The 27,915-nt window shown below is 39.5% G+C and overlaps 1 protein-coding gene across 2 annotated transcripts in view; it reads right to left on the bottom strand.

The window, feature by feature from the left end:
- Positions 1-558: 558 nt before the first annotated feature.
- kdm4b (lysine (K)-specific demethylase 4B) overlaps positions 559-27,915 on the bottom strand; it is a 39,393-nt gene continuing 12,036 nt past the window's right edge. The window contains exons 7-22 of one of the 2 annotated variants that reach the window (XM_084011387.1): positions 24,672-24,775; positions 23,060-23,197; positions 17,431-17,627; positions 15,714-15,979; positions 14,798-14,970; positions 14,390-14,510; positions 13,114-13,274; positions 12,773-12,968; positions 11,022-11,098; positions 10,619-10,674; positions 9,932-10,040; positions 6,340-6,528; positions 5,889-6,065; positions 5,301-5,420; positions 3,870-3,962; positions 559-2,587 (exon numbers count right to left, since the gene is read on the bottom strand). In XM_084011387.1, coding sequence (XP_083867513.1) covers positions 2,162-2,587; positions 3,870-3,962; positions 5,301-5,420; positions 5,889-6,065; positions 6,340-6,528; positions 9,932-10,040; positions 10,619-10,674; positions 11,022-11,098; positions 12,773-12,968; positions 13,114-13,274; positions 14,390-14,510; positions 14,798-14,970; positions 15,714-15,979; positions 17,431-17,627; positions 23,060-23,197; positions 24,672-24,775 — 2,603 coding nt within the window. In that variant the 3' untranslated portion in view covers positions 559-2,161. The remainder of the gene's footprint in view (positions 2,588-3,869; positions 3,963-5,300; positions 5,421-5,888; positions 6,066-6,339; positions 6,529-9,931; positions 10,041-10,618; positions 10,675-11,021; positions 11,099-12,772; positions 12,969-13,113; positions 13,275-14,389; positions 14,511-14,797; positions 14,971-15,713; positions 15,980-17,430; positions 17,628-23,059; positions 23,198-24,671; positions 24,776-27,915) is intronic. The other variant, XM_084011388.1, reaches the window with a different exon arrangement.

The raw sequence follows: 27,915 nt of genomic DNA, 5'->3' as shown, positions 1-27,915 counted from the left end.
TTTATCTACACCGACACTTTTTTTTTTTTACATACTGTGCAATGACATATTTTATATAATATACTGACATCTTGACATACTATGTTGTGTTATCCTATACATACATTTTTCACATACTTTTTAAAAACGTTTCAATATTTTTTCTGTATAACATACTTAACTGTAGTTTTCTAATACTTTCTTCAACAGACAATAGTATGACATTTAATAACCTTTTTGGACATCCCACACTATACTTTTACTTTTTAGGATTTTCTTTTTGACATGCTGTACCGACTTTTTAAAACATCTTTTTCAACATAGCATTTTTTTATTTTGCCATGCTATTAATGGGGTTTTGCCTTTTCCCATTACTTTTTGACATGCAAACCTATGACTTCTTTTATATACACTTTAGTATGTTTCTATGCACACCACCCATCCCTTGATATGCAATCTAATAATCAGAAGGTATAAAGATACTGAATTGAATTTTTCATTATGTTTCAACTGTTATTCCAAGGATTTCCAATCAGAAAATGCATCTCTATGCTATGGAACACACAAAACATTTAAGACAACTAGCAACCCACTTTAATCCCTATGAAATAATTTTTTCTTGATAGATATCATTTGGATACAGGAACACATTTGTGGCCCACCATTTCAATTGTGGTGACAGAAAAAAAAAAAAAAACATGTGTGGCATAACACATTTGATTCACAATACACAAGGCTTGCAGTATGTACAAGGTGACAGCATTGGGAAACTCAATCCATCAGTAGTAGCACCTCTGAAGCACAAAATGGTCATATCAGGGAAAAGAAAGATGTATTTACTAGAACAAACTGAGTAATATGCCTATGAAAATCTGTCAAAAAATAAACTCATTAATATTTAGATTGGCCAAGTTTATGAAGTCAATTCAGAAACTGAACATAGAAAGGATACATTAATAGAAAAACTGATATTAATATACAATATTGACTTGTACATACAATTGAAACCATGAATGGTACTACATAATTTCCAGATTTTAGGGTTCCTACATAATATATATAAATAGCTCATAGTTTTGGCCAAATTATGTGCTTATAGGAGAAAGGTGACAGGAAACAAAGATATCACTCATTATAGTGGAGAAACTGTTAACAGCGATATGGCAATACAAGCAAAGGATATTCCTGTTCCAATTATTATTTTCTGGGCTGTTCTGTACTTCCTTATCTTCGTGAAGACTTGAATGTCAAACAAAATTAATTTTCCACATGCAGGAACCCTGAGACAGTTTTAGGTTGTGAAAAGTGGAGCTGCCAAATGACAGTCTGATGTCGATACATAAAGGTCTCGTCTGTTAACTACCGTGACACATCTTCACAAAAATTCAATGCATTCTGCAGACAAGTCTACTAATGTTTGCATTCAACATGATTCTTCTATTACAAATAATTAATTCAATATTTGACTAAGACATTTAAATACTGAGTTCCCCCTACAATACACTTTTTTTTAACTCCATTCCCCCAATTTACCTCTTGCAGGCCGGCAATAAAACACCTTACTGAGAATATCTTGCAGATGGACAATTTTGACCATTTAGTTCCACCAAACCACAAGTGGCTGGATTGAAAAATAGACATTTTGTTGCTGGTTATTTGATTTAAAAAAGAAAGAAAAAAATAAGAAGTGAAGTCCAGAGAGGGCCTCAATGCTCAGAGGCAGACATAGTAATTAGCTTCCTGTACAAAAGAAAAGGGAGTGTGCTGTTATTTAATTAATGCAACGAGGTATGGAGTTGATACCACCCAGAGACGTATTCATATTATGATGGAGGAGAAAAGCACAGCAGCTGACCAAAAAACGGAAAACCCCAAAAAGGCCTAAGAAACAACAACAAATAATAATGTTACAACTTAAAAAAAACTTCTTTAGCTTCAGAGCAAGCTGAAGCACCACTGCAAAATACATTAACTCAAAAATAGAAAAAGTAACATGCATTAAAAGAGTGCTTGTGTGTCTTTTTCGTTCCGGCCCTGAACGCTTAGTCGGTGGAGGAAATGTTTTTGTCCATTAATACAGCACTCAGTAGAATCCACTTACATTAGCTTACTTCCTATTGGCTCAGCCACCACTGGCCGAATAATAATAATAATAATAATAATAATATGATGCAGTCGGTTTTTAATACAGGGGTCCTTGACTGTCCTGAGTGAAATGTGAATGGAGGAGGCTCTCCATGTAGGAAACGTCGACTGAAAAAGGGGTCGACTGTGGAGTCAGCGCGGGGTCTGAGGCCAGGGTCGACTCCGTTAGAGCGTCGGTGAGGGCAACTCTCGTGTCCATCGGGGTCTCGGCATCCATCTGAATACCATTGGTGGGAACGGGGACGTCGTGTGGGGTGATGGTGGGTTGGGATAGAGGTTGTGAGGTCTGCAGTGTATGAATACTGTGATCTTCTGCTGCTGGTGTTGCTACTGAGGCTGTAGATAGGGGGCAGGCGGATGTGTTGGTTGTCATCATGGGGGTTTCACCTGAGGGCAAGCGGCGGCGTTTGGCTGCTTGGCCTTCATCTGTTGATGGAAGGACCTCCTGTGGTACAGGTATGGCCTGGAAACAGACAGGTACACACTTAAATGACTGTGACCACATGTATTGTGTGAAATTGTACCCACTATATAGCTAAATGTTTTTTTTGTTTTTTTTTACTTTATTATTGTCATCTATAGTGGGTATATGCATAAAAACACAATTTAAATGATTAGGACATAAATTATTGTATTTCTCTATTGAATTTATTAATTTAGCACAATTAAAATGCAAAACGGAAGCAGAAGAGGCAAAACAGTGAAAAGGTGCAAGGAGAGGCATATAACCCATAGGAGATTATTATAGCCTCACCTATTGTAAAATCAACAACAAAAATCCTATTTTTATATTTTATTCATTAATCATTATTACTTCCTTTGATGTCTTGTGAGACACTATGTACATGTTTAGAACTTTTTTCTATTCTTTTGTGAATCCTGACTCCTTGTGCACTTTTTAATAACATTTGTACAAAACTTGTTTTGTGTAAATATTGTTTGTGGTATCCAATCTTTTGCTTTTTTGAAATTATAGATTTTTTCATGTTTTTTTTTTAATTCTGTTTTGCCAGTTACACAACTGCTGCCAATAAAAACTTCATTGCTGCCTTGATAACCTTCACCTTTTATTATTTTTAGAATTTTGTGGTATGGTGATTTATAGACTAAAGAATATCCTGAAAATGAAATATGATAATGACAACAGTCATGTCAACTAGAGAAACTGGTTTTCTTTCTTTCTAAGAACTCTCATTGACAGCATACTCAAACATTTCAAACTTCAGGGATATTTAAATTAAATTGTGTAGGTTCATAATAAAACTTCTTTTGATATTTTCTAGATTGATTAGTGTTTTAAAAGTCATCTCAGCGCCCCTGAAACAGAAATTCACTGTATATAGCCCCCCTTATTTCTTACCAGATATATATATATATATATATATATATATATATATATATATATATATATATATATATATATATATATATATATATATATATATATATATATATATATATATAAAAACATTCTATTAAAACTCCCACCCTACATATTTTGGCCGACAAACAAACCATTATGTGGGCTGCAAAGAGTTGGCTGTTTGCTTGAATGCACAGATTTATCGGCAACCACTTTAGTATCCTTTAATTTAGCTACACAATTTATTGTTGGCTCATTTATCTCGGCAACAAATTATAAAATGTCCTGTGTCGTAAAAGCCAAATATCTGCCAAGAGTATACCTCTTGTATATTATAACAATATACTGTATGTGATTTGATGAATTTTAGTATTATCCTCACCAGTCTGGCTCTGACTCTCTTCGGCAGTTCCTGGTCCAACTGATGGATCTCCGAGTGCTTCAGTATCAGCTGACTCTGGTCCTGGAACTCAACCTGGGCAGATAACACAGCATTGTATTAAAAACATTTCCAACAAATTTAATATGAAAATACACACAAAAACAGTAATAAAACAACAATAGAATAAATACAAACAACAGATGGCTTATAAAAACAAAATATATATATTGGCCAGGGAGGAATTCTAAAACCCAGCATCATATTAAATATGGATAAATGCTTTTCCTATAAAATATTTAATAGATGCTAATGACTTGGCGTGTCTGAGCAGAGCCTTCCTCAGTCTGGGGGTTCTGACAACAAAGGCCTGGTCACCTTTGGTCACAAGCTGTCATCATCTAGATCGCAATGAAGGAACGACCAGCAGAGCTGCGTCCACCAATGAAACCTGCAACTGCTCACTGACCAGCTGGTTTTTAATTCAATCGTAACAGCGCTACTTGTCTGTAACAGGACTCTGAAGGGGAAGTAATTCGAGAAAACGGAAACAAGAGTCAGTTAGTGGAGCATTAACAACTATGCCATCTGGGAAAGCGAGAGCCAAAGACAAAAGAAAAGAAAAAAAAAAGTATATTTCACTGGTTTACAGAATGCAAAAAAACATCCTGGACAGCTAGTTCAATATTTTACATATTTAAATCATGTTTTTAAAGAAAGAGAGCATGCATGAGCCATACAGGGCTCAATAGCTTATTCAGCAAATGATAGTTTGGTTATGAAGCAAACTCCCGGTTCTGTCTGTGTGCTTGTGTTAGAAAAACACTTAAATATATGCTGACAGAACCAAAATCTAAGATTAACAACCTCACTTAACCTTGTCCGCTAATGCATTCCTGCATCATCCATGTATGTAAGTGATGTTCAAGATGGCCTCCCCCTGACACCGGTCTTCGAATCCTTTTCAATTCTGTGTTTTGCACTAAGCACTCTGCATATTTGCACCATAAATCCCCCCCAGCATGCATCAGTGATGCTAAATCCCACTTTTATGTTTTAATGCCACACTGTATCAAAGTGCACCATGCTCTCCCGATGGCAGCCGAGCTTTTCACACGATGATAAATACCAGAGCGGGAGAAACCAAACCAGAGGATGGCCAAGACATTAGACGGAGCACCCTGTAAGCAACAGTTCATACGTTCAATCACTCTAAAGTGACTCTGCAGACGAGCATCAGATGAAATACGTAATTGATAACATTGCTCACAGAGTACTCAACTAACAGCTTTTTTTTCTGCATAGCATGTTGGCTAAACTGTATTTAGAAATGTTCTTTTACGGTTGAACTTTTTATTGGAAAGGTTCTTATATTTACTGACACTGTAGCTGGGAATGTGGCTGATATCTAAAAAAATCTGTTACTCCCCTCACCTGGTAGAACTTGTGGATGTGCTGTCTGACAAATGAAGCGTTGACGACCTGACCCTCGAGTGTGTTGACCACAATCAATTCCCCGACCTCGGGAGGACCGGTACGCAGGCAGTCGTGACTCTGGAGGAGGAAGAGAAACAGGACGTAGACGAAGAAGAGTATGAACACTGATCTTTTAAAACCATTACGGACCAACGATTCACAATGAATTGGCCTGAAGCAACAGCCGACGGACAGATTCTATATACAGAATAAAGAACAAGTAAAAAGTTCGGCAGGAATTTCCCTGAAGATTTTAAACTGTTGCAAAATTCAAAGTGCTTCAAAGTTATGTTATTTTACAGTGTTGATATAGTTATTGCATATGTTTTAGTTTATCCTCTTTATAAGTGACTTTGTTATCACAGTTTATGTGGGAAACATGCGGCAGTGAGTCATCATTTGAATTCACATTTAGTCATATTTTTTTTCATTTTGCAAACAGTTGCTAGGATATTTCACTCTGGCTTTAAGAAAATAAATGATATCTGTTGAAGTGACTTCTATAGATTGTACACGGGTAGGTGTCTTAGCTGTAAGAACACTCACTGATATGTTTTCTGGGTGCAGGTTGTCACAATATGAGCCGTCGTCGAAGTTGACCTCGTAGAATGTCTGCGTTGCCATGCCGATGATGGTGCAGTGGTAGTACCAGCCGTCACTGTTTCGACCAATCACCCTCTGGCCCAAGGTCAGACTCGGGGGACCTTTGGGTGTTGTCCGAGTCTGGATGGAGGAAAAAAAAACCCAGACAAATATATAATATAATATAATAATATTTTACATAATATGGAATGTTTTTTTTGTCAGAGCTTTATTGATAGTTGAAATTCTGTTATACAACTACAATCACACAAATACAAAAACAAGGCCTCTAAAATGTGCTCGCCCTTGCTTTAAGTAAGGTATGCTTGACAAATCTGAAATATTGAATTTTTTTTTTTTTTTTTTAAACAAAGGCACACTTTTCCACCAACTATTTCCCTTCATTTGCACTTACCTTGGCTGTGACCCTTTTATGCCTGTGGCAGGTGACAGACACCACATATGGCCAGTCGGCTGGCGTCATGACCACTCCGGCGATTTGGGCGCAGGTGACGTGAAAGGAGGTGGCACAGTTCTCATGCGAACACTGGATGCAGGCGCCGCGGTTCTGGTTGGCGGTCTTGCCGTAACAGAACACGCACTTCTACAATGAAAGCAGAAAAAAAAAAAGAGACTTTGGTTGGCGATTCAGTTTGGACATGTATTTATTGTCAGATTGGGCACCCGACATATGAATTTGCATTATCTTTCATTCAAGAATCACATGGATTGTATTGTGGTCCTCTGGTTCAGACTGTTGCACATCATAAACGACTGCCAATTTCTTTCTTTGCCAGTGAATGTAAAGGTTCAATAAATTCCAACCGTACTGGTAGCTGGGTAAATACTGGTGTAGTACAGAGCCTTTCCCAAGAGGAACACAAGAGGCTTAGAAAAGTGAAAGAAAAGCAGAAGTAGAAGTCTGCACAGAAGGAGCATCAAGTTGTCAAAAAGCTCAATATGAAAGTTAGTACCTGACCTTCCTACGTAACTATATTTCCCTCCTCAACTCTGGCACAATCTCAAATTGCAGAGAATCTTCTGAAAAGTGGTTGAGGATCAGGAGTGTAACCATTTCCCCCCCCTCTCTCACATATTTGATTATGTCTGGTACACAAACGCCACTTTGGCATTCAAAAACACTTTTCGCATCCTTTGTGTCGTCTTGCATCACTGGTTCGACTCCTACTCCTGTAAAATCAAACAAGGAATTTGCTATCCCCCCCCCCCCCCGAACACTTTACTTTTCAAATCCCTTTATTCCATCCCCACATCCTGAGTGTGAAATTACCACCAGCCAACCAAATCTATACCTCTGGCAGGGAAACTGGTCTCCTCTCCACTGAGACACTTAGATATGTGCTCCCCCATGCACACACACACACAACATTCATTCTTCATTTTCATTTCCGTTTGAGAACTTCAAATCCACGTCTACCCCACTTTTACACGTTCCTTCCCCATCCCTCATTCTTATTACATGTGAAGGAATCCTTTGGTTTGTCAAAGTGAGTAATCCTTCCAATATACCGGAGGAGGTATGTCTCAGAAACACTATCTCCCTCAAAAACATATCTATTAAGAAATCCTTCACCAAGAAATAAAATTGATAAAAAGGAAAGTGTTTGTTTGTCTCATGACAGCATGCTTAGATCTAACAAGACCTATTACAGGTGCCTCATCTTACGTGACTGATATCTTTCTGTGTACCGTTTTATTTGGAGTTATCACCCATCGCTCTCTCACCCTATCACTCACTCTCTCATCCTTCTTCTACTTGACAAATCCCACAAGGTGCAGCTGTAAAGCGATGCATGGCTGAGCAATACAAAATATTCTTTAAACCCGCAATGCAGTACTGTTGTGTCCCCTAATTACACAAACACCGTTGACACATGCTTCTGACTAGGTGAGCTTGCTCTTTCTGTGCAAATAAGGGCACAAATAACACGACATCCGGGTCAAAGGAGTCGTTCATTACATTTAGTCCCTTCTCTTCTTTCAACGTGCTCCAACAAAGAAAAGCTACACCAAACAGTGAACCATGTTTGTACCCGCCATCACGCTCCGTTTACCTTGGTGGCGATAGGTTTAATCAGCAGAAACTTGTTTTGCCAAGGGCTTAAAAGTTACCGATATTGATTTATATGCAAAAGTCTTTTACTCCAGCTTTAAAGTGTCAATACTTCACCTAAATTTGGTACTGGTGGAGGGAAAACAGCTCTCAACAGAGATGTGCTTTGTGATATTTGCACAAACAAACATCGTACACTAATGCACACTAAATCTACCCTTTAAAGTAAAAATGCAAACTCCAAATTCAAGTTTGGTACGTGTGTGCTGTTGCATGTAACAGGATAACTTACATGGAACGGTACGTGGAAAAGAGTTTTGAAGATTTTATGATGATTTATTTAAGCAGCTTGCATTTCCAAGCTTGAGGCTGTTCAGAAAACAACAGTGACTCCAGGTTCAAAACACAACGCTACCTTTAGGGAAGGTTCATTATTGAGGAATGCACACCGTTACTAGGGCTGAGAAATTCCTAAAAACAACCCAGGAAAAATATGTCTCTGTCCCTGAAAGCCAAATGTTTATAGATGGAGGGGAAAACATATATTGCTGAACACACTGCAATATTAACTGCTTTCCAAGGGGTGTGTGTTCACATTTAATCAACTCAGCCATTCAAATCATTAGACCGCAAAAGCTTCTTCTCATCGCCTGTTAAGACAAGACGGAGGAAGGAAACCTGCTTTGACAGCACTCGGATGCCAAGCTCGTCTTTGATAGATTAGTTGGAGAGAAGAGGGAGGGAGAGGTTTGTAGATTTGTTATAAAGCACCAGCAAGCACTGTGACGTGGGATCATGGGAGGAAGATGAGAAAGGGGGAAGGTAGGGAGGGAGGGGGAGTTCAAAGACGCAGCAGCAATGGGGAAATTGCCTCCTACCCACGGGATCGATGCAGTTCATTTGGTGCAGTGAGAAATGACAGCTGATTATTCAGCCATTCCCCTCAGCACATGTTTTACTCCATGTCCTCCACAGCTTGCGAAAACATGATCCATCCATCCAGCAGCGGAGGATGGAGGGGCTTTTATGACAAGAGTGACAGATAGAGAAGCAGCGAGCGGAAAAGTAGAGCTGCAACGATCGAATGGCTGCCGCTTGAAACAGGCCAGTTTTCAGCGGATCGGTCATGACCTTTGACCGGTCGGCCAGGTTCATATTTCATATTATTTTATTTTATTGCTGGTCACATTTGCACACGTTAATAGTTTTTCGTCTGCACACTCAGCATCACGGACAGCAACTTCAAAAACACACAACGCGATAACAGAGGTTACATTAACTTTGCTAGCGTTGTGGTGCGTTCAAGCTCTACTCAGAGTATAGGCCGAAGGTAAATTATTAACGCTATCGTGATGTATTCAAATATAACTTGTGAAATGTTTTTTTCAGTCAGCAACTTGAATAAAAACAGCTGCTTAAAAAGAGATGTTTGACTGCAATATAAAATATAATATAAGATGTAAGTCCCTACACTAAGGTTAGCTCATGGCAGCTCCTAATACATAATTAAAACTGCTACTGCCAACATTTTTTTTATAAAAAAATCATAATTTGAATTGTGTGTTTTATGCATAAAGAAACAATAGATGATCACAAAGTAAAAAGATAACATTTAGAATTTTAGATTGTTAACATTGACTTTGGGACAGTTTAATTTATTTTTTGGGACAGTTCCAAAAAATTGGAATTGCCAGGTCAGGTTTTTTTTTTTTTAAATCAGAAACAGTAATCGGCCAAGAAAATTGCAATCGCTGAGACAGAAAACCCAAAAAATGTTACAAAGCTGCAGCAATAAGTAAAGTAAATTTCATCAAAGAAAGAGGATAAAGATTGAGCGTAAAGATGGTCTTTGCTTTGGATTAAATGTTGCCCCCTGCCTGTCTGACATCACACTATACAATGAGAGATGAATATACTTTGTTTATTAATTTACCAGATCCTTGCGTGTGTCTGGAACAGCACTGACGTCCACCGGCTCCCTCTCGATGGCGTTGACAAAGCGAGCTTCAGCTACAGCGATGGCACAGATGACATGGACCCACCTGTTGACAGAGACACCAATGTCATATAGAAAATGCAAAAAATAAATAAAAAATGACATTTTCCAATCACCTAAAAACTAGCGACCCCTGACATACCACCATATAGCCCCTTATCTGTCGAAGGCTAAAGCCAGCGAAGAATCCCATCTCTCAGCTGGTCCTGAGGCCATGCCCAGCTTCTGGACCGCATCAAGCCAATCAAATCAACCAAATTATTACCCAACAAAACCATTTTACATATTTGAAAGGAACTAAAACGCTGAGTAAATTCAAATGTTTGCAAATGATCTGACCACAGCAAAAACATTTGAAATTAAGAAACACCTTGCCTGATGCAACACATTCCTCTCTTCATGCCCTAAATACCAGGCTCTGAGAAATTAACATTTCCCCAATATACGGTAATAAAAGCCTAGAAAATACAACAGACATAGAGACATATTTACTTTGGAAAAGTCCAACTGAGAGATGTTGTTTACCGGGGTGTGATGGTTTTGTTATTTGTTATATTCCAAGCAATTTTTTTTCCACACAAGCAAAAACAGCGACAGTAAAAACCCCAAGCATATACTACTAACCGTTCATCTGTGGTCCTCTTCAAAGTTCCTCCCCGCAAGTTACAGAGACAACACTCCTGGGAATAACAGGATGCAAGCGTGGATTAAGTTCAGGTCATGATGCAAATGGAAGACACAGTGACGCAGATCTTCTGGGCTTGCATATATTTTCTAGGCAATACCTTGTTTTTACTGTGTTTTTACATAATAAAGTATACATCAATCTGTCCTCCCACCTACCTACCTACTTGCCTATCTATAACAATCTTTTACAATAGCAGATTTTAGTAGATGGCCTGATGTAATGGAGGCTGCAGGTCCATCTTGACATCAGCTTGATACTCTAGAGAAGATCAAACTGGTTTCCTACACTAGTGTTGGAACCTTATGTTTCTTTTTTCACAAAGGTAGTTCTGTTACTCACCACCGTCCAGGCTCCTGCTGCACACCTGGAGCACATCCAGGGTTTACTGACGGAGTCTGGCTTCACACCGTAACAACCTATAAGACACGAGAGACAAGACTGCTTCACATCTCTTTACTTTGCGCCTCTTAGCTGAAGTGTATGTATTTCCAGTAAGGATGCACTCCATGGCATATGGGGGTCAAGCTCTAGCCTCAACTCTAGTTTCTACTGAATACTTCAACATTTTTTATAATTGCTATGTACTTGACATTTTACCTGCTTGTTAGCCGTGATGGATGAATCAAAAAGGGCTGCACTTGTCACACCTAGACAGGTCTGAAGGATTATTTTTGAGTTCAATGGCCGCTCCAAAAACAATGACGAGCGAAAAAATGGAGCGGCAGAGCTGGGGTTTTTTTTTTTTTTTTTTGACAGGACTTCTCTCTCTGCTTCATGTCCTCCTATCAATTGCAGCGCTGCTTCCCCAGCTGAGTTCAGCTTATCCCTGGATCACTAATGAACTGGCCTTTTTTGAAGGTGCACTCCAGATTTAGGGATAATAAGAACCCAGGAGGGTTTGGCGTGTGGGTGTGTGTGTGTGTGTGTGTGTGTGTGTGTGTGTACATGTGTGTGTTACTGACTGAGCTCCATGTGGAAATTCATGTGATTGCAAGCATTGGCAAGGCAGACACAAAACAACCACATTTTTCCAGTCGGCAACCACCATCCAAACAACCAGCGATTGCTGGTATATTCACGCAGGTTTGTGTGTGTGTGTGTGTGTGTGTGTGTGTGTGTGTGTGTGTATGTACAGCATTACTAGTGTGAAGTTCAGCAGTTCAAGCATCGGAGCATCGTATAAAAACACTCATTCAAACTTGACAGAAATCAGTTTAAACTCAACCAAATGGAAGCTGGGATAGTTTACGGTGTGCTGCCTTTGGGGAAGGCCTTTGCCATTGCTTGAGCAAGCTTTAGTTACTTTAACCCGAGTCAAGGAGAGTTAAACTAGGAAGCCTCGCCGAGTATGGCGACGGGGGGATTGAGGAGACAGATTGTTGCACTGCTGTAGTGTAGTCTCATCTTCTGAGCTTCCATTTTTTTCCCCCCAACACTACTCTCGAGAGTCCAAGGATGAATTAAAGTAAAAAAAAAAAAAAAGGAGGAGAGAAATACCCAGTAGAGGCTGTCTGTACAGCTTGTCAGTATGTGTATGGGCTTGTAGCCCATGGCGTGTTATAAATCAAATGCTGCAGTATGCCCACAGCCAGGAGTCTCCCAGTTGAACAGAATCAAACATCAGCTTTTCTACAACAATAAACAGAAAGCAAAGGACACTTCCTACTTTTTAAAATACATTAAAATGTTGTTGCATACAGCCATCCTCTTAATAGTTATGACTTTGAATTCTTAATAGTTCAATTATTTATTTGATTGATAGACAAAAATAACAAAAAAATTACAAAATTATTTCGAGCTAACATCCTTTAAAATCGAAAGTAAATCTAAGGCTCCTCGCTGTAATTGTACTCGCGCTTCCTGGAACTGCTTCAGTATAAAAGGAATAAAATCAAATCGTCTTTACTGGAAAGCTTCCTGCAGTTGCAAGAGTGTTGACTTTTCATGGTAACTACTGAGGCTCAGATTCATTTGTACTGCTCATAAAAGAAATATCTAGATATGCATGGTAAATACTTTTTGGTCCAAAAGTCTCTCAAATACAACCAAGCATCCTGTCATGTCGTATCGAGGGTTGTTTTTACACTTACTGGCATGAACCTGCATGTGGCAAGATGAACAGCAGAGCAGCGGACTGGTTCCATCCTCTCCGATGTGATAGTTGGTGGGTGAAGGCTCGGTGTTGCCTGCACCGACGCTGAAGCACATCTCTGGGACCAGGGGACGAGTCAGACGGGGAAGAGAGGCACGCTGGGCTTCATTTACAACAAAAATGTCTTTGTGTGGCTGGGAAAGGCCAGAGGAAAGAAGAAAATCATCACTTTCAATGCCGCTAACCTGCTGAACTGCAACAACTACCAATTAGGGCATCACTACCATTAATCCCTAACTGACACACATGTGCTTATTATGTTGCAGTGCGTGGCTGTACCTTCGTGTAGGGACAGAAGAGCGAGCAGATAGCACAGTGTGGTTGGAGTGCCGCCACGGCAGCGTTGAAGGCCTTCTCCGCCAGGAAGTTGGGCGAGTGATTCTGCCACAGGTGCTCCTGTTTCTTCATGTCACTGTCCAGAGACATGGGGGAGGACAGCTCTGTGGGTGAAATATTAAAATACATTAAGATAAGATAATGATTACTCCCACAGTGGGGAAATCTACAGGGTTACAGCAACAACAGGGGATAGTGCAAATAACAGAATCATCAGTAGCAGGTGCAAAACACAAAATAATAATTGACTATTTACACAGTATAACAAATGAACAGTTAAAAATAGATTAAAAAACTGCTCCAAACGAAGCTCTCTTCATAATATGAATTAAGTGACACCGACTGAAGATATTGGAAGATTCATTATTATTAATGATTTTATTTTTTTTGCATTATTGTAAAAGCACATGGATGTTTCTAAGAAAAGAGGACACACATGGCACATTCTGTTCCACACAATTACACCACCATTCCTGATATAATTGGCTAATGAAAATAAATAACACAGGTATCAACAATGCGCTGGTGTGGGTCTGGAATCAATTTAGCAGCAAAGCCCCCCCTGAAGGTAGGAAGAACTCTTCATAAGTTTGCTCTCCCTTTCCTCCCTTCAACAACCCCGTTACCCATCTACCCTTGTGAAAGACGTGGCCCCCGGAGTCGGGTCCCCTGCCGCCGACTTAAAATGACTTTGAAAGCAGGTAATTGGAAGTCATGATCTCCGGATCAATAAGTGTCAGTCAGAAAATGAAAAGAAATAGACAAGGGAAGGGGAAGGGAAAAAGACGACTTACAGTCTTTGATTTTATTATACCCCACAGGGAGCTGTAGTCCTAGTTTGTTTTCCTTTCTCCAGAGCAATAATCAAAACAAAAATGGTGTCTTCATTTTCACGTCTCATGGTGGAGCGGATAATGAGTGGGATGGATAAAGAGATGGAAAGGGGATATAAAGGCTTGTTGGGGTTCAACTCATGGTCATGTAACCGTTTTCATGGGAGTTGTTATTATGTTAGAATTCACTTGTTCTAATATATTTTTTATACAAGTCAAGGGAAATTAAACAGCAACTGAGGGAATAATTCACTGACATCCTGATTTTTTTTTATCTTCCAGTGAGTTTGCAACTCTATAAAAAAAGGTCCCATTTCAAGAAAAGCATTTTATACAAATGATATCGATTTGAAAATATTTCCAACAAAATGCACACAAATACACACCTTTGTCATTGGCCGGGTCTTGTTTGAGGATGGACAGAGGCGAGCGCATGGGAGGCTTGCTGAGGGGGTGACGGCGACTCTTTTTTACCTCCGTTGGCATCTTCACCTTGGAGAAGCACGCCTGAAAAAACCCCAAAATTGTTTATTATCTCATTATTACATTTCCTGTTGAGTGTTTTTAACCTTGCAATAACACCAGCAAATAAATAAAATAATGAATATATTAAAAAAATTGATATTAATGTTGCAAATGTTTATTTACATAACATCACTTTTTAGAATAATTTGTTATTAATCAATTAACCTGCTGTCCTTAAAATGTAGAAGTTAAAATCCCCTTTCCGCCGACTACATATATGTGCAGTAAAACAGCTGTTTGGTTTGTTAAAACTCAAAGAAAAAACTCACATCCAGCTTGTTGTCTGCTGGGATGTCACTCGGGCTTGGAGGAATGCTGGCTGTAGCAAACTGCTCAAAGGCTTCTTCGAACCCAGTGATGGCATTGTGGACATTCTTCTTGGACTTTTTCTGCTTCTTTTTCTCCGTGTCCTCTGTCTGGTTCTGTGGTTTGGCCTCAGGTTCTTGGCAAAGAGAAATTGGGGAAAAAAAGAAACAAAAACAACAACTTTAGAAGGGTGTTGATGGGCAAACTGAAAAACCTGTTCCGTCTAGTTACAGTGAGATGAATAGGGATTAAATACTCCAAATGATTATGAAATGTATGCCACAGAAGATGCACATGAGACAAACGCCAATGTCACTGCTGTATTATTTATGCCTAGATGATGTTATTTTAAGTGTTGAGGGAGGAGCTACAATGTTAGCATAGCCTAGCATCGATCAATCCAAGCAAAAATTCAGAAAACAAGCATTTCGAAAGTTGTTCGTTAGTCTTGTTGACAGACCTAAAAAAAAAGCTTACTTTTAACGAATCATATGTAGTTATTTCAGCATTGTTTTTATCAATTTATTACAATTAAAATACTGTTTATTTTGGGTTCATACAGCTGTGGTTAGGGGCTGCACGGTGGTGTACTGTGTAGCACTGGGTTCGGGTTCCTTCTGTGTGGAGTTTGCATGTTCTCCCCGTGTATCCGTGATATCCGGGTCCGACATGAGGAGTACTGAATTTGGAAGTTTTCATAGAATCTATTTACCGTATCCAAATGTCATGCTGCAGATGCAGAAAGCATCAAGAGAAACTACAGAAACACCTGTAATTCCAAATAAAGCCACTATTTTGGGTTAAATCTCTGGTAATCTAGTGCCGTGTTCTGGATAAATACCACTTCCCTTCCTGTCTCATGCGTTTACACGATCTTACTGTTCATATCGTCCTCACCCTCTACAGCGGGGGTCTCTGCTAGTTTAGCTGCAGCCTCGGCAGCCTCCTGCTCCTCGCGCTCCATGGCCTCCAGGGTCATCATGGCCTCTTGGGCGAGACGCTCCTCTCTCTCCTGCCTCCGCTGGGCCTCGCGCTCTTCCACCTGACGTTGGTACTCAGCGGCGTCCAACATGATGCCTTCCTGCGCCAGCACTTTCACCTCCTCCAGCTTTAGACGACGGACCTGCTTCATCTTCTGCAGGGCCCTGGGGTGTCAATTCATACATTTATATAATATATTTATAAAAAGATATCTATTTGAGAGCAGGCTTATATAGAGAGACAATATATACAACTTTCAAAAGGTGTAGATTTGTATCTGCACTGTTTGCTATTTTTTTCCCCACTTCCCCCAACTTTGTTTTTTACTTTTCTCAATAAGAACAGACAACACATAAGACAGTAACAAAACTAAAAACAGTTAACGTGAATCAATTTTAAAAAGAAAATATATGTACATTTTCTTTCAAAATTGATTACAAACCTACTACTCACTAACTACTTCTAATAGGTGTTGCTAACAGAATGTGACTTTAAAGTGTCTATGTAAAAGTGCACAAGTAAGATACAAAAAAACAAAACAAAAAACAGGTGAAACCCAACTGCAGCTGGAATTAAAGTGCAAATACCATATAAAAAATAACAAACGCATATCCTCCACCATCCATGCCATACTTTGCAACAGGGCTTCATTAGTAACGGGCTCCGGCTCAGGAGAGAGTCGAGGCTTCTTGGTGCGGCCTGCTTTTGAAGAAGCGCCGTGTTTTTTTTCCCACGATTTGCCATAAGAGTGACAAAAAAGTGTGCATAAAATATTCTAAAAGTCACATTCCGGCAGAGCGAAGACAAAACGCCCACCCACAACTCCTCAGCTCCCAAAGTCTCTCCCACACCCCACACCCTAATCTGCCATCTCCGGGAAGTTTCATAGTTGGAAACTTTCCATGGGGATGAAGGGGAATTTATGGGAATTAACAGGAATTTATGGGAATAAACTTTAAAATTTACAAAATTGAAGGTTGGCCCTTGACACAGATTTTAAATACAGTTGGGGGTAAAGATATTTTAGCATTATCTTGACTAAAACAACCAGATTTAATGCAAATACACTAGTACAGGGGTTCCCAAAGTGGGGGTCGCAAGACTCTGAGGAGGGGTCGTGAGATCATTTTCATTAGTTTGACTGAGATATTATTCTAGTAGCATGGAAATTAAAGTATTGTGTCAAAATTAAGTTTGCACATGAAAGCAACAATGTTCACTCATAAGTTCCATGGTTCCATTACTTTGACTTAGATATTCTGCTTTTATCTATGAGTAAATAAAGTTATTTATATAAAATCTTAATCATAGTTGTCAGGCTGTTCTGTTCTTTTGTGTTGTCATTATGCCCGTGTTTGGATACACCTGTTTGTCCACACCTTTCTTATGTTTCAGTCACCTCTGGGGATATTGGGGGTCTCCAGTCTCTGGCACCGTTATTTTGGGGGGTCGTGGGCTGAAAAGTTTGGGAAACCCCTGAACTAGTATACATGCACTGTGCCATCATATGCACAGATGATTTCTAATACCCTGTTCATTTGCACATGAAACCCCACGCTGCAAATGACACAAAGCTTTCCACTTCAAGACTATTAACCACAGTTTGACCTCTCACCTCCGCAGGACATTTGCTCGGTGGCTGACGCGATGCTCCCTCCATTGCTCCAGTTCGGGGCTGCTGAGCCCAGTGGCCTTGAGGTGGTCCAACACCGTGGCGTCTTTGCCCTGCTTCCACAGCTCGTAGCGATCCGGTTGCAGGCAGCGCACAAACACGTCCATCGAAATCTTAACCATGTCTTTACGACAGGTACACTAGAGAGCAAACAAGAGAGGGAAGAGATGTTAATAAGAATAGAGGTACAGAATAGCTACAACCAACAAGCCTAAAGAGGACTTCAAGTATATTATCATATTATAACAATTGTATCACAGCACAAATTACACTGAAATGTTATGCATTTACATAAAGAATATAGTGTGTTAATAATTAATATATAATTTGATCTATGATATGCATTTTGTACACCGAGAGTGTGTATTTATTCTCCCGAACTGAAGAGGTTTACTCTTTGCAATGAACGAAGTAAACATTAATATGCTCTAATTCTGCATTTAAAAATGTTATGTATGCAAAGCACATCATCATTATGGAGCGAGAAGAGCACTTTGTGTGTGAAAACATCAACATCTGTAACCATAAAGTCAGTTAGTCCACACCAAAAGTAGCGACTGCTGTTGTCTTTAGAGGTTTTTGTCGCAATTTAACATGGAAACAAAAACACGTTTTGACTTTTAAGGCAATTTATTTTGACAGATCGTATGGAGCTGAAAGGGTTTAGATGAGTGGTGGCAGGGAATAATCCTTTGGTTAAATACAGTGCCGTTTACAGTAGATGGTAAATGTGGAGATAGTTGAGAGGTACTGTAAATGAGAGTGATAGCTGTATCCTACAACCAGTCACGCCTCAAGGTGCCTCCACAAACCTTCATAATGACATCATGTGTCAATGAATTATTCTGCTGTCTAGAGTAGGGAGGAGCTGGGGAATGAACACTGCTGAATATAATAATAGGTACAGCAGTGAGAAGTTTGGGAATGAAGGAAACAAAAAAAGAGGGAGATGGAACAGACAAAGATGGAGAGGGAGCGAGAGAGAGAAAATAAAATTATATTTTCTTCTGCCTTGCTTGCTGCATTACATTCTGGCCCTATTATTTCATGAGCTGTACTGAGCTGCCTTATGTTCAATTACTGGAAACACAGCGACTCAACCCTCCCCAGCAAAACAATATCCAGCCGACATTTCATCTAGACACTACTTGACAGACGGAAACATTAAAATATGGTTGTCGGGTGGAGGGGTTGTTGGAGCAGAAAGCGCGAGGACAGAGAGGGGGCAAGTGAGCATGGGTAAAAGCTGATTGTTACCATCATGAAACCTTTAGTGAAAACAGCAACATGCCAGAAAACTACGAGCACACAAGAGGGCGTGATAAATATTGCTATTGCACTGCTCATACTTGGCAAAATGAGCTTTTTTTCTTTTTGTAAAAAGGATAAATAAGCATTATAAAACTTTTTTTATGAGGTTATGGAGATTGTTGCCATACGCAAGGGCTGGTTACACTTTATTATCATATAAAAACACAATTAGAGGAGGAAAACATATTTGGAGATGCACAAGACTTGGGGACAACAAAACTCCCCCTGTGGCAGGGAGTCAATGAGCCCCGAAGTATACTCGTGCTCCTAATGAAGCTAAATTGGTTGTATTGTTGGAGTCACAGAAGATCTAGAGCCTGGGGGACTCTATAAATTAGTGGACACAGTGGATGTGCCAAGTAGTAATAAGAAAGCAGAGTTTCAGTCTGACCTTTCTGACCAGGCCCATAGTGGCTGGGAAAAGTTTTGCTTTTCATCACACGATCGCTGATGAGGACAGAAATAACCATAATGATGATCCAAAGAATAATTTTGAGAGGTAATTTAAGATGCAAAATGCAAACCATACCGCACAGCAGGCGTGATATCTTCCAGCTGTTTGTGATATTTAAACCTACCCGTGAAATGGGACAAAAACGAATAAAGATTTAGTTTTCTAAGGTTTTTTCACATGCTTTCAAAATGCTGACCAAGTTCAAAAATGGACAAAATTGCTCTCATTGCTTCTTACCCTCGACTTGTTTATTCCTCTTCCTCCTAATAGAAAGCCCTCTATTAAAAAAACTGCTGCTTAACAGGCTGAATAGAAAGGAGCGGGATTTAAATAAACAGTAAGCAAAGTAGTTACTTAATACGTTCGTGTATGGCTGCAGCAACTGTAGACTGTGTACTTTTAATTACTTTGTACAAGAACAGCCATACTTTTATCTGTTTAATAATGCAGTAAACTAATCAATACAATAACTGAAATAATGCATTTTCTTGATTGATTATCGTGGACATAGGTTGCAAATAAAAAGTCTACTAAAAATGCAGTACATCCAGTCACAGCATGTCTGAGTTCATCAAAACAAAACAAGTCTGCAAACCGACGTCATGAGGAAAAAAGATAGAGTGACTCCTCTGCAGTTCACTTTCAAGATGAAAAAGTGATGTGATTTAGTCAGGGAACTAGGGAGGATGATTTCTGTTCCTACATCTAGACAGAAAAAAAATCACAGCGGAAGCCTGAGGGATCAGCAGCAAAGTGTGACGAACGGAGACAAAAGGCTTTCATTGAGAATACTACAGACCCCTGAAACACAGAAACCATTAACATTCAACGACATAATGATGCAGCGGACATAATTAGTTTCAAACTAATCTGTAAGGTTTTTTTTTTTGCCATCTTCAGTGGAGTCATTGCTGTGATGCTTTCTCTGAAAAGAAAATCCATGCACACTATGTAAACCAGTGCTGTCAATTTTCCTCTATAAAACTATTCAAATTTCATTCCCTATTTTTTTATATTATATATTTTTTAATAATCAAATTATATTCTAATATTTAATGCTCAAATTCAGCCAATTATTAATATTAACTACACTACACAGGCTTATACATTGCCAATGCCATTCCCGGCAATGTGGTTGTTTTACTTCCAGTCCACTAGAGGGCGTTCCAAAAACATTACCAATAAATATGTTGAGGTGACAGCTTTCTTGCTAAGTAATAGTTAAGCTTAGGCACAAAATAAATGACCTCAAATTGTCGAGTTCAACAGGAAAATAAAACAACCATGTTGCCCGAAATTCATTCCAACAACCCTAGTGGCTAGAGCAGTGGATTTCTTCTTCATTTCTGTGGTACGTTATAACTATTTTTCTATGCGCAGGATGACACTTGGAGACAAAATCAAAATGGGTTAAACTCCCGAGTTTTGTCCCTGGCCTCTATTTTCAATGTAAGTTATGGCAAGATGTGGCAGTGACTGGAGTCGACTTCAAGATTTTGATCCTTGAGTTACTTTATTGATTTTTTTTACATGGCTCATACCTAACGCATAGCGAGGAAGGTTGCGACGAAGGTTAATTGATGTCTGAAATAATGTCTGAAGAAGTCAGACGGATGGGTCAACAGGATGCTTGCATTTAAGAAGAGTTAGGCATGAAGCACTCTCTCCGCCGTGTGCCGGCAGCCTCCAAAACGGTGACAAATTCTCTCCTGAACCCCATCGTTCACTGTCCAGTTTGGTGCTGACAGAATAAGGCTCAGTGGGAGGAGAATGCGGAGGAGGGAGGGGGAGACAGCCAGACAAGTTAAACAGATGACTGTTTGAGCTTAAGACAGAGAGGGAGAGTTAAGAAACACCAAGAGAGAACGAGAGACTTTATTGTTGCCAAGCAAGTGGATGGCGTAACCGAGCTATATTTAACCCAATTTCTTACTGAAGATGCAGTATTTTTAAGACTCTACATTCAAGTATATTACTTTAAGATAAACTTTGTAACGTTTGCTATCAGATACGTTCACGATAAGACAGAGTACTGGTGCATAAGCTTGCAAAACTCACCAAGGCTGTGTTTTATTTCTTAGAAATGAAGCTATTCTTTTTGTAAGAAAAAAAAAGGTTTTGTTTCTTCTTTCAAAAGTTGCATGGTCTCACAAAACAGTGACTTTCAAGAACGTAAAAAAAAAACCTTGTTCCATTTATGTGTTCAGTATAGGCAGACATTTGTGTCACTAGAAACTGAATCTTAATAATGAATATTTTAATCTCGATTTGCTCAACTTGAATGATTGCATTCAAATAATAAATTCAATTTCAAATTATGCTATACAGTGTCGGTTGCTCAAGTAGTTCAGGACCTCCAAGCATGTGAAGTTAAATATCAAATGGGAAGTTAACTAGCTCGAGTCAATACATTGACATTATCTGGAAGTGCCTGTATCACTCTTGAGGATAAAACTGTGGCCAAAAGGAGCCACTTGAATTGGCAAATCTTGCACATAGCGGTGACGAATTTAGTGTAATGTGTTTTAAACTATTATTTTTTTAGTATGAAAAGTAATTTGAGACACTTTGGTATGAGCCAAAAAAAAAATCCAAATGGTTTAAGACATTTATATTACTTTAAAAAGGTCCAATTATTAATGACGTGTGATTTTTTTGACACCCGAACCCACTGAAGGGGCATTGAGCCTACTTTCTTACTCAATTATTCATGAGTGAGGAAGTCTGAATAGGTTCAAGGTCTTGCTCGAGGACATGCAGTACAACGGCTGTTAGGATGGAATTTAAGCAGCGCTGGTTGTAACCACTATGCTACCACACCACCCCGAGAGAATGAAATAGTATGTGGGCAAGACGAAGAGAAGAAAAAAAATAAAAAGTGGACAGGCAGAAAGAGCAGAGCGGTTCTCCTTCATATTCCTCTCTGACTGTGTGTGGTGCTGCACTGTCGATTTGTCGACTTGGATTAGCCGTGCAGATGGACCACTCTTTTTTATCACACGGAGACAAGTGTAGTCGGGATGCTCCCTTGAGCACTGAGCCGGGTGGAGGAAAAGACTACTGGAGCCTGGACTGGTGGTTCTTAAATTACAAGGGGGCCACATGGGTAAAGTGGGAAGGGGAAGGGGAGGGAGAAGTAGTCCTGCAAACTGGCACCTCATGAATCTGACATGCAGCCAAGTAGAGAGAAAGCAAAAGGGACTCGCACACATATGTGAACACTGACATTCAATGAAAGAGAAGGGGGGAACTCAACGGGAAAATTAAGAAGAATGTATAGAAAGGAGACAAGTGGGGGGTAGGTTCTTCCAGAGGACTTTGGAGCTAGGCTCCCCGTCTACAACCAACCCCATGCCCTGTCAATTTCATGCTCAGCGGCCCGCAAGCAAGAAGGCAGCTTGCGTCAATGGAAGAATGCAAGGGTATGCTTAGTGTCGGTAACAGATGGTGTGCAGCAGAGAAACCAGACTGCTGCTTTTTATAGTTTTCGATACGATCTATCTTCAGAGAAACCAAACGGCTAAATCAGAAAAAGGCTGCAAAGACGCTGCTGAATCACACGTCAGAACAAACCTCTTCAAGTGGAATGTCTACATGATGATGATATTGGTGAAATTCAGGTGGATTTCTTTCCCTTGTGGAGACCCCCCAAAAAAGACGATTTCCCATGATTTCAGATATCTAACTGTTAATTATCCAGATATTACCATTTGGAATTCAGCACTGTTATCTACTGTACAGATGCACTGAGGTCATCTCATTGTTACAGGACTGTTCATGCACAGTTTAGTCTTTGTCTTGTCTTACCTGTGTCGCCATTTTGCCGTAGTCCACCCAGCGCAGGGTGGCGAAGTTTGTGGACTCTGCACAGTTGAATCCATGATTGAAGCCAGCGTGGTAGCCATAAGGAAATGTGACCATAAACTCTCCTTCATCCTGAGTTATCTGTTCATGGAGAAAAAACACAGAAAAGGGTTGCAAATTTAAAATGAAACAATATTACAGCGATACGCTTCTTAAAAGCAGGCTGAGCAAAGTACTCCAGACATCCTTTTCCCCCCAGCGATGCCCTCCAGCTCCTTCCGGGGAACCCCAAGGTGTTCCCAGGGCCCATTTGCTTTATACTAAGTATTGTTTTTGATTTACACAATTATTACTTGCAAATCCGCCAATTTACTGGCCATTAAATATCATGTATCATTTCTCAAATATATTCTGCCATCAACCATGAATCTTACGTCCTCAACAACTCCTCAGAAAAAAACTTTTCTATTAACTTTTAAGACTTTTCAGTGCAAAATGAATTCAGCCTAACACGACTGCTGCTCCAAGGGTTGAGCGTCTTTCCCATGAGCTCGGTGTTATTCTGATCATTTTTAAAAATGCGAGGGCAAGTTAAAGCGCTTTTTTTTTTTTTTTTATGTGTTGCCCCAAAAACTTACGGCCTATATGTCTGGCTTGTCGATCTCAACTTCATTGTGAAGTGTGGGATCCAGCAATCCAAGAGACGCATCAAGCCATACGAGGTGACAGGCATGCTGGGTAGAGTCTTAGAGTGGGAGACAAACTTCCCAAAACTAAAAGGCAGTGGTTCACATATCAAACATCCCTTTTTTGCTCTTGCAAGAACACAAGAAGATGATTTATTTTTACACATGAATGGGGAGAGGTACTGTAGGTGTAAAACGGTGCATGTTTTGCTGTGATAATGACATCCTGGGGGGGGGGGGCTAGTTTTTTTCTTCAATCTTCCATTAATTTTTGCACCGTGAAGATTTATATTGCCTATCCTATTGAATGGAACAACAACAGCAATCCACTTCCTTTGACAGACACAACCGAAGATCATTATTCATACTGTATCATGAGTGCAGCCTGTACACTTGGGATGTTTGTGTTAAAGCTAACCCCTTCTGCATTGTCATTTGTCATTCAAATGTTATCAGAGATTACTTCATTTTCTCTTTCAAATATTATATATTTCAAGGTCATTCATCATTTAAATGTCAATCTTTTATTCAAGTTCATGTGCTTGTTATTTCGATACCGGCCTTGGGACCATTGTTGCATCGCCCCTCCCCATTTCTACCCCTTTCTTTGTCAAATAAAAAGCAAAAATGACCAACATTTTGTTTTACATTTATGTGTAAATGTAATATCTGCAGCATGTGAACTGATTTTATTAAGAAAAAAAAAATAATAGCTTTCTTCATTTGAATGTTTCCTTAAGTTAGCAGTAGAGAGAGCGGGGACAACGTTGAATAATAAGAATCGTTATTTGGCAGAAGAAAAGATACAGAAGCTTCTAACAATAATGCAGATTGTTCCCTCTACTCGGACAAAAGTTAACCTTATTCATCTCATTTCATTCTTAGATATGTCCGTTCATGTCATGCAACGTGGACCAGACAACACTCACTCTGTCAAAGGGAATGCCGTATTTCTTCAGGATGGAAGGCGATATGAGCGTCATCTTGTGGCGAAGGAAGGCATCGCAGCCTTGGGAGCTGCCGGGGAAGAAGCCTGCAGTAGGTGACAGCGTACACAGGATATTTAAGATAACTCGCGGACAATCCTGACAACAAAAACCCTGAAAAAACTATACAAATACCAGAGGCTTTACGACAACAAACATTACGCAGCCATATGTGCAGTATACCGTTCTTTTTCTATCATATTCCGTATTCCTGGTTTTAAAATGCAAGACTTTTTCGTGGTGTGTTATTGCCTAGTAACAGAATGCAGCTAGTGTTCAGCAGACAAATGGGGGGGTGTTCAGTTATTTCAAGGTCATCGTTTAAGAGCTGACACAATGCAGTAGTTGGTCCTGAAAGCCTGCAATTATCATAATCATTTTCCAGTCCCAAATGATGCCCCATCCTTGTGGTAAGTGTTCAAGCTATTGCATAGTGCCGGCATCGTCACTCCTCGCCAAACTTTGAACATATTTGTTCAGATAGATTGCTAGAAAATTCCACTCTTTTGGCTACGAAGCACCAATAATCTGCTTAAAATGTGTGTAGCATTCAAGCGAGGATTGTCCACCATTATTAAATGCATGACGGGAAAACCAATCACTGTGATACTACCCAAATTAGACACTGACCTTCAGACTGTCAGCCTCTACATCACACGTACATTTAATACATGTATGCACAACAATGCAAAAAACAAATACTTGTATTGTGGTGGTGGTGTATGTGTGTTGTTTTGTGTAGAAATTCACTTACAATTAAAGTAAAAATAACAAAAAAATAGATGACTGTCACTTTATGCAGGAAATTAAAACAAAACTATGTTTGATAATAACATTTAAAGCCTCGTATTTGAAAAACACCTTAGTGAAAGGATCCTGCTTTGAGAGAGTTTTTTTGGCAAGAGGAAGAGAGTTGGCAGGTAAATATTTAAAGAAAGACAGATAAACATTGCCAACTAAACAGTTTTCTGCACTAGAAAATTTAGCTGTGTGTTTACCACATTATGATTAATCCCTAAACCCTGGAAAAGGAAAACCACTTTCCTGTTGACATGGGCATGAATTAATTTATTACTCCAAGTGTGGAACAATCACATTACAGCAGTGCGTGTCAATGCATTTTTTGTGTGACTGCAGGTTAGCTTTCGGGAGGGTCTTATTTGTACCATAGACAAATAAGACTATGGTAGAAAATCACTTCCAAAAAATCCCATTTAACACAACTGAAAGGTAAAAAATATCTGCCTAAAGACCTATTTTGCATTGGTAAACAATTGTTTGTATAGATTGCATTTTCATTTTGAGAAGCAGCAGCACTAACAAGATTGGAAAAGACAGAGGCTGCCAATTGTCTTAACAATGGTCTCATTAATTTACTGTTTTCAACATTAATCCCCAAACAATATGTGGTTTTCAACTGCTATGCTTATTGTCTGACGTTTATGCTCCCAAGGTCCATCCTGAATAGCTGCACCTTTATATAAAAAAAAAAACCATTCAAATTGTGATACAATATGTTGTGCAAATGTGTGATTAGAGCTACTACAAATAAATAAACAAATCACACATTCGATTGGCTGATGGTCAAAAAAGGTCCTTATTGGCCGATCAGTCTCATACATCCATGTGTATGATGTCATTTATAGTATTGTAGTTCATTTTTTTAGACACACTTTTGAAAATAAAGTCCACAAAGTGAGGAATGCAGTTTATTAATGAAATACTTGCATCAGATCGGTACAAGCCGCAGATTGTAACCATCCTTATTAAAAAATGCAGACTGCTTTTGAGATCATATCATACCCCTTCGACATTTTGGGGTTTTCAAAAGTACCCAACTCACTCTCTCAAAACAAAGGCTCACTTTTGCTCTCGGAGACAGAGACTCAGACTCAGCCTAATCAAAAGAAAGAATTTCTCCTCCATCTTTCTCCCACTCTGTACTGTCTGAACCCACCAGTGCCTCAAAGGGGGGGGGGGGTCCATCCAAGCCTCCACCCAGTTAAAACTTTAATGTGACTGACAGTATAATCGGCACCCATTTCATCATTCATTTTCACTGCATTGTTTCAGCCTCTGTTACACCCTACAAAGCAAGAGAGGGAGAGAGGAGGGCCTCTATTCTCTCATCGCCTGCCTGCTTGTTGGAGCTGATAAAAGGTGAATAATGTGCCGAGAGAGAACGGGTATTAATCCCCATTAAAATGCAGCTGGCTCTCTGAGCTCTCCACGGGGTAATATTAACTTAAAAGGACTCGTTCTGTCCTTTTGAGTTTGAAAATTAAGTTCCTGCCCCCCCCCCCCCCCCCCCACCAAAAATAGTCTGTAGCCATGACTGAAATAAAGCAGAGATGAGGAGCAATAAGAGCATTGTATCTGTCTAATGTTTGGAGAGGAGTTTCCAAGTAACAAGACCATTGTCCTTGGCCCATTAGGCATTCCTACGATGCTTATAACTGCCTTTTTAGGACCTCGTAAACAGTTGGCTACCTGTGCTGACGATGGCTTTGATAGGTCAGTAGGTGCTTGTTAAATAACATTGGCATTGCTTTCCTCCCACTGCCAGCTGCTTAGATGAGAGGAGAGACTGCCATCGGACTACTGTGACTGAGCTCAATGCCCACATGAAGAGTGATGAGAAATGTCTACAGGGTGTGTATTAATATTAATATAGAAAAAAATCCCTATTAATAATAAATAAATACGTTTCATATCATGTTTTTTATTAACATTAAACTAATTTCATCCCAAATCTATTTGCATTTTCAGCTACTGAGGAAATATTTTCTGACTCACGTTACTGGTCCGGATTATCGGAGGTCCGGATTCATCCATTATTACTGTTATTAATGTCCGCTCTGAAATTGGTCAATTTATCCAAAGCAGTGTTTTTTTTTATATTTCAGAATTTTTACCATTTCACCAATTTTCACCAGGTATTTCCCCGGAGTGTGTATCAGACAATGATTAGATGGCTAGGGTCAAAGGAATTGTGGCTCTCTCACTGTTGATTATCATGATTTAGCACAACACAGGTGTAGGTAACAAAGCAACTGCATGCCGTTGTTTACTACGAGTTACACCTGTGATTAAGTCATATATTTAAATAGTTAAAGACACAGTCTTGGACGAGTGGAAGTGTAGCCACATGTGCATGCACTTAGCTAAATCTTAGGGCAAAACAAAC

The sequence above is a fragment of the Eutrigla gurnardus genome, assembly GCF_963514095.1.
Source record: "Eutrigla gurnardus genome assembly, chromosome: 6".
Taxonomy (NCBI): Eukaryota; Metazoa; Chordata; class Actinopteri; order Perciformes; family Triglidae; genus Eutrigla; species Eutrigla gurnardus.
The sequence above is the reverse complement of the archived record's forward strand: the minus strand, read 5'-3'. Positions and strand labels throughout refer to the sequence as shown.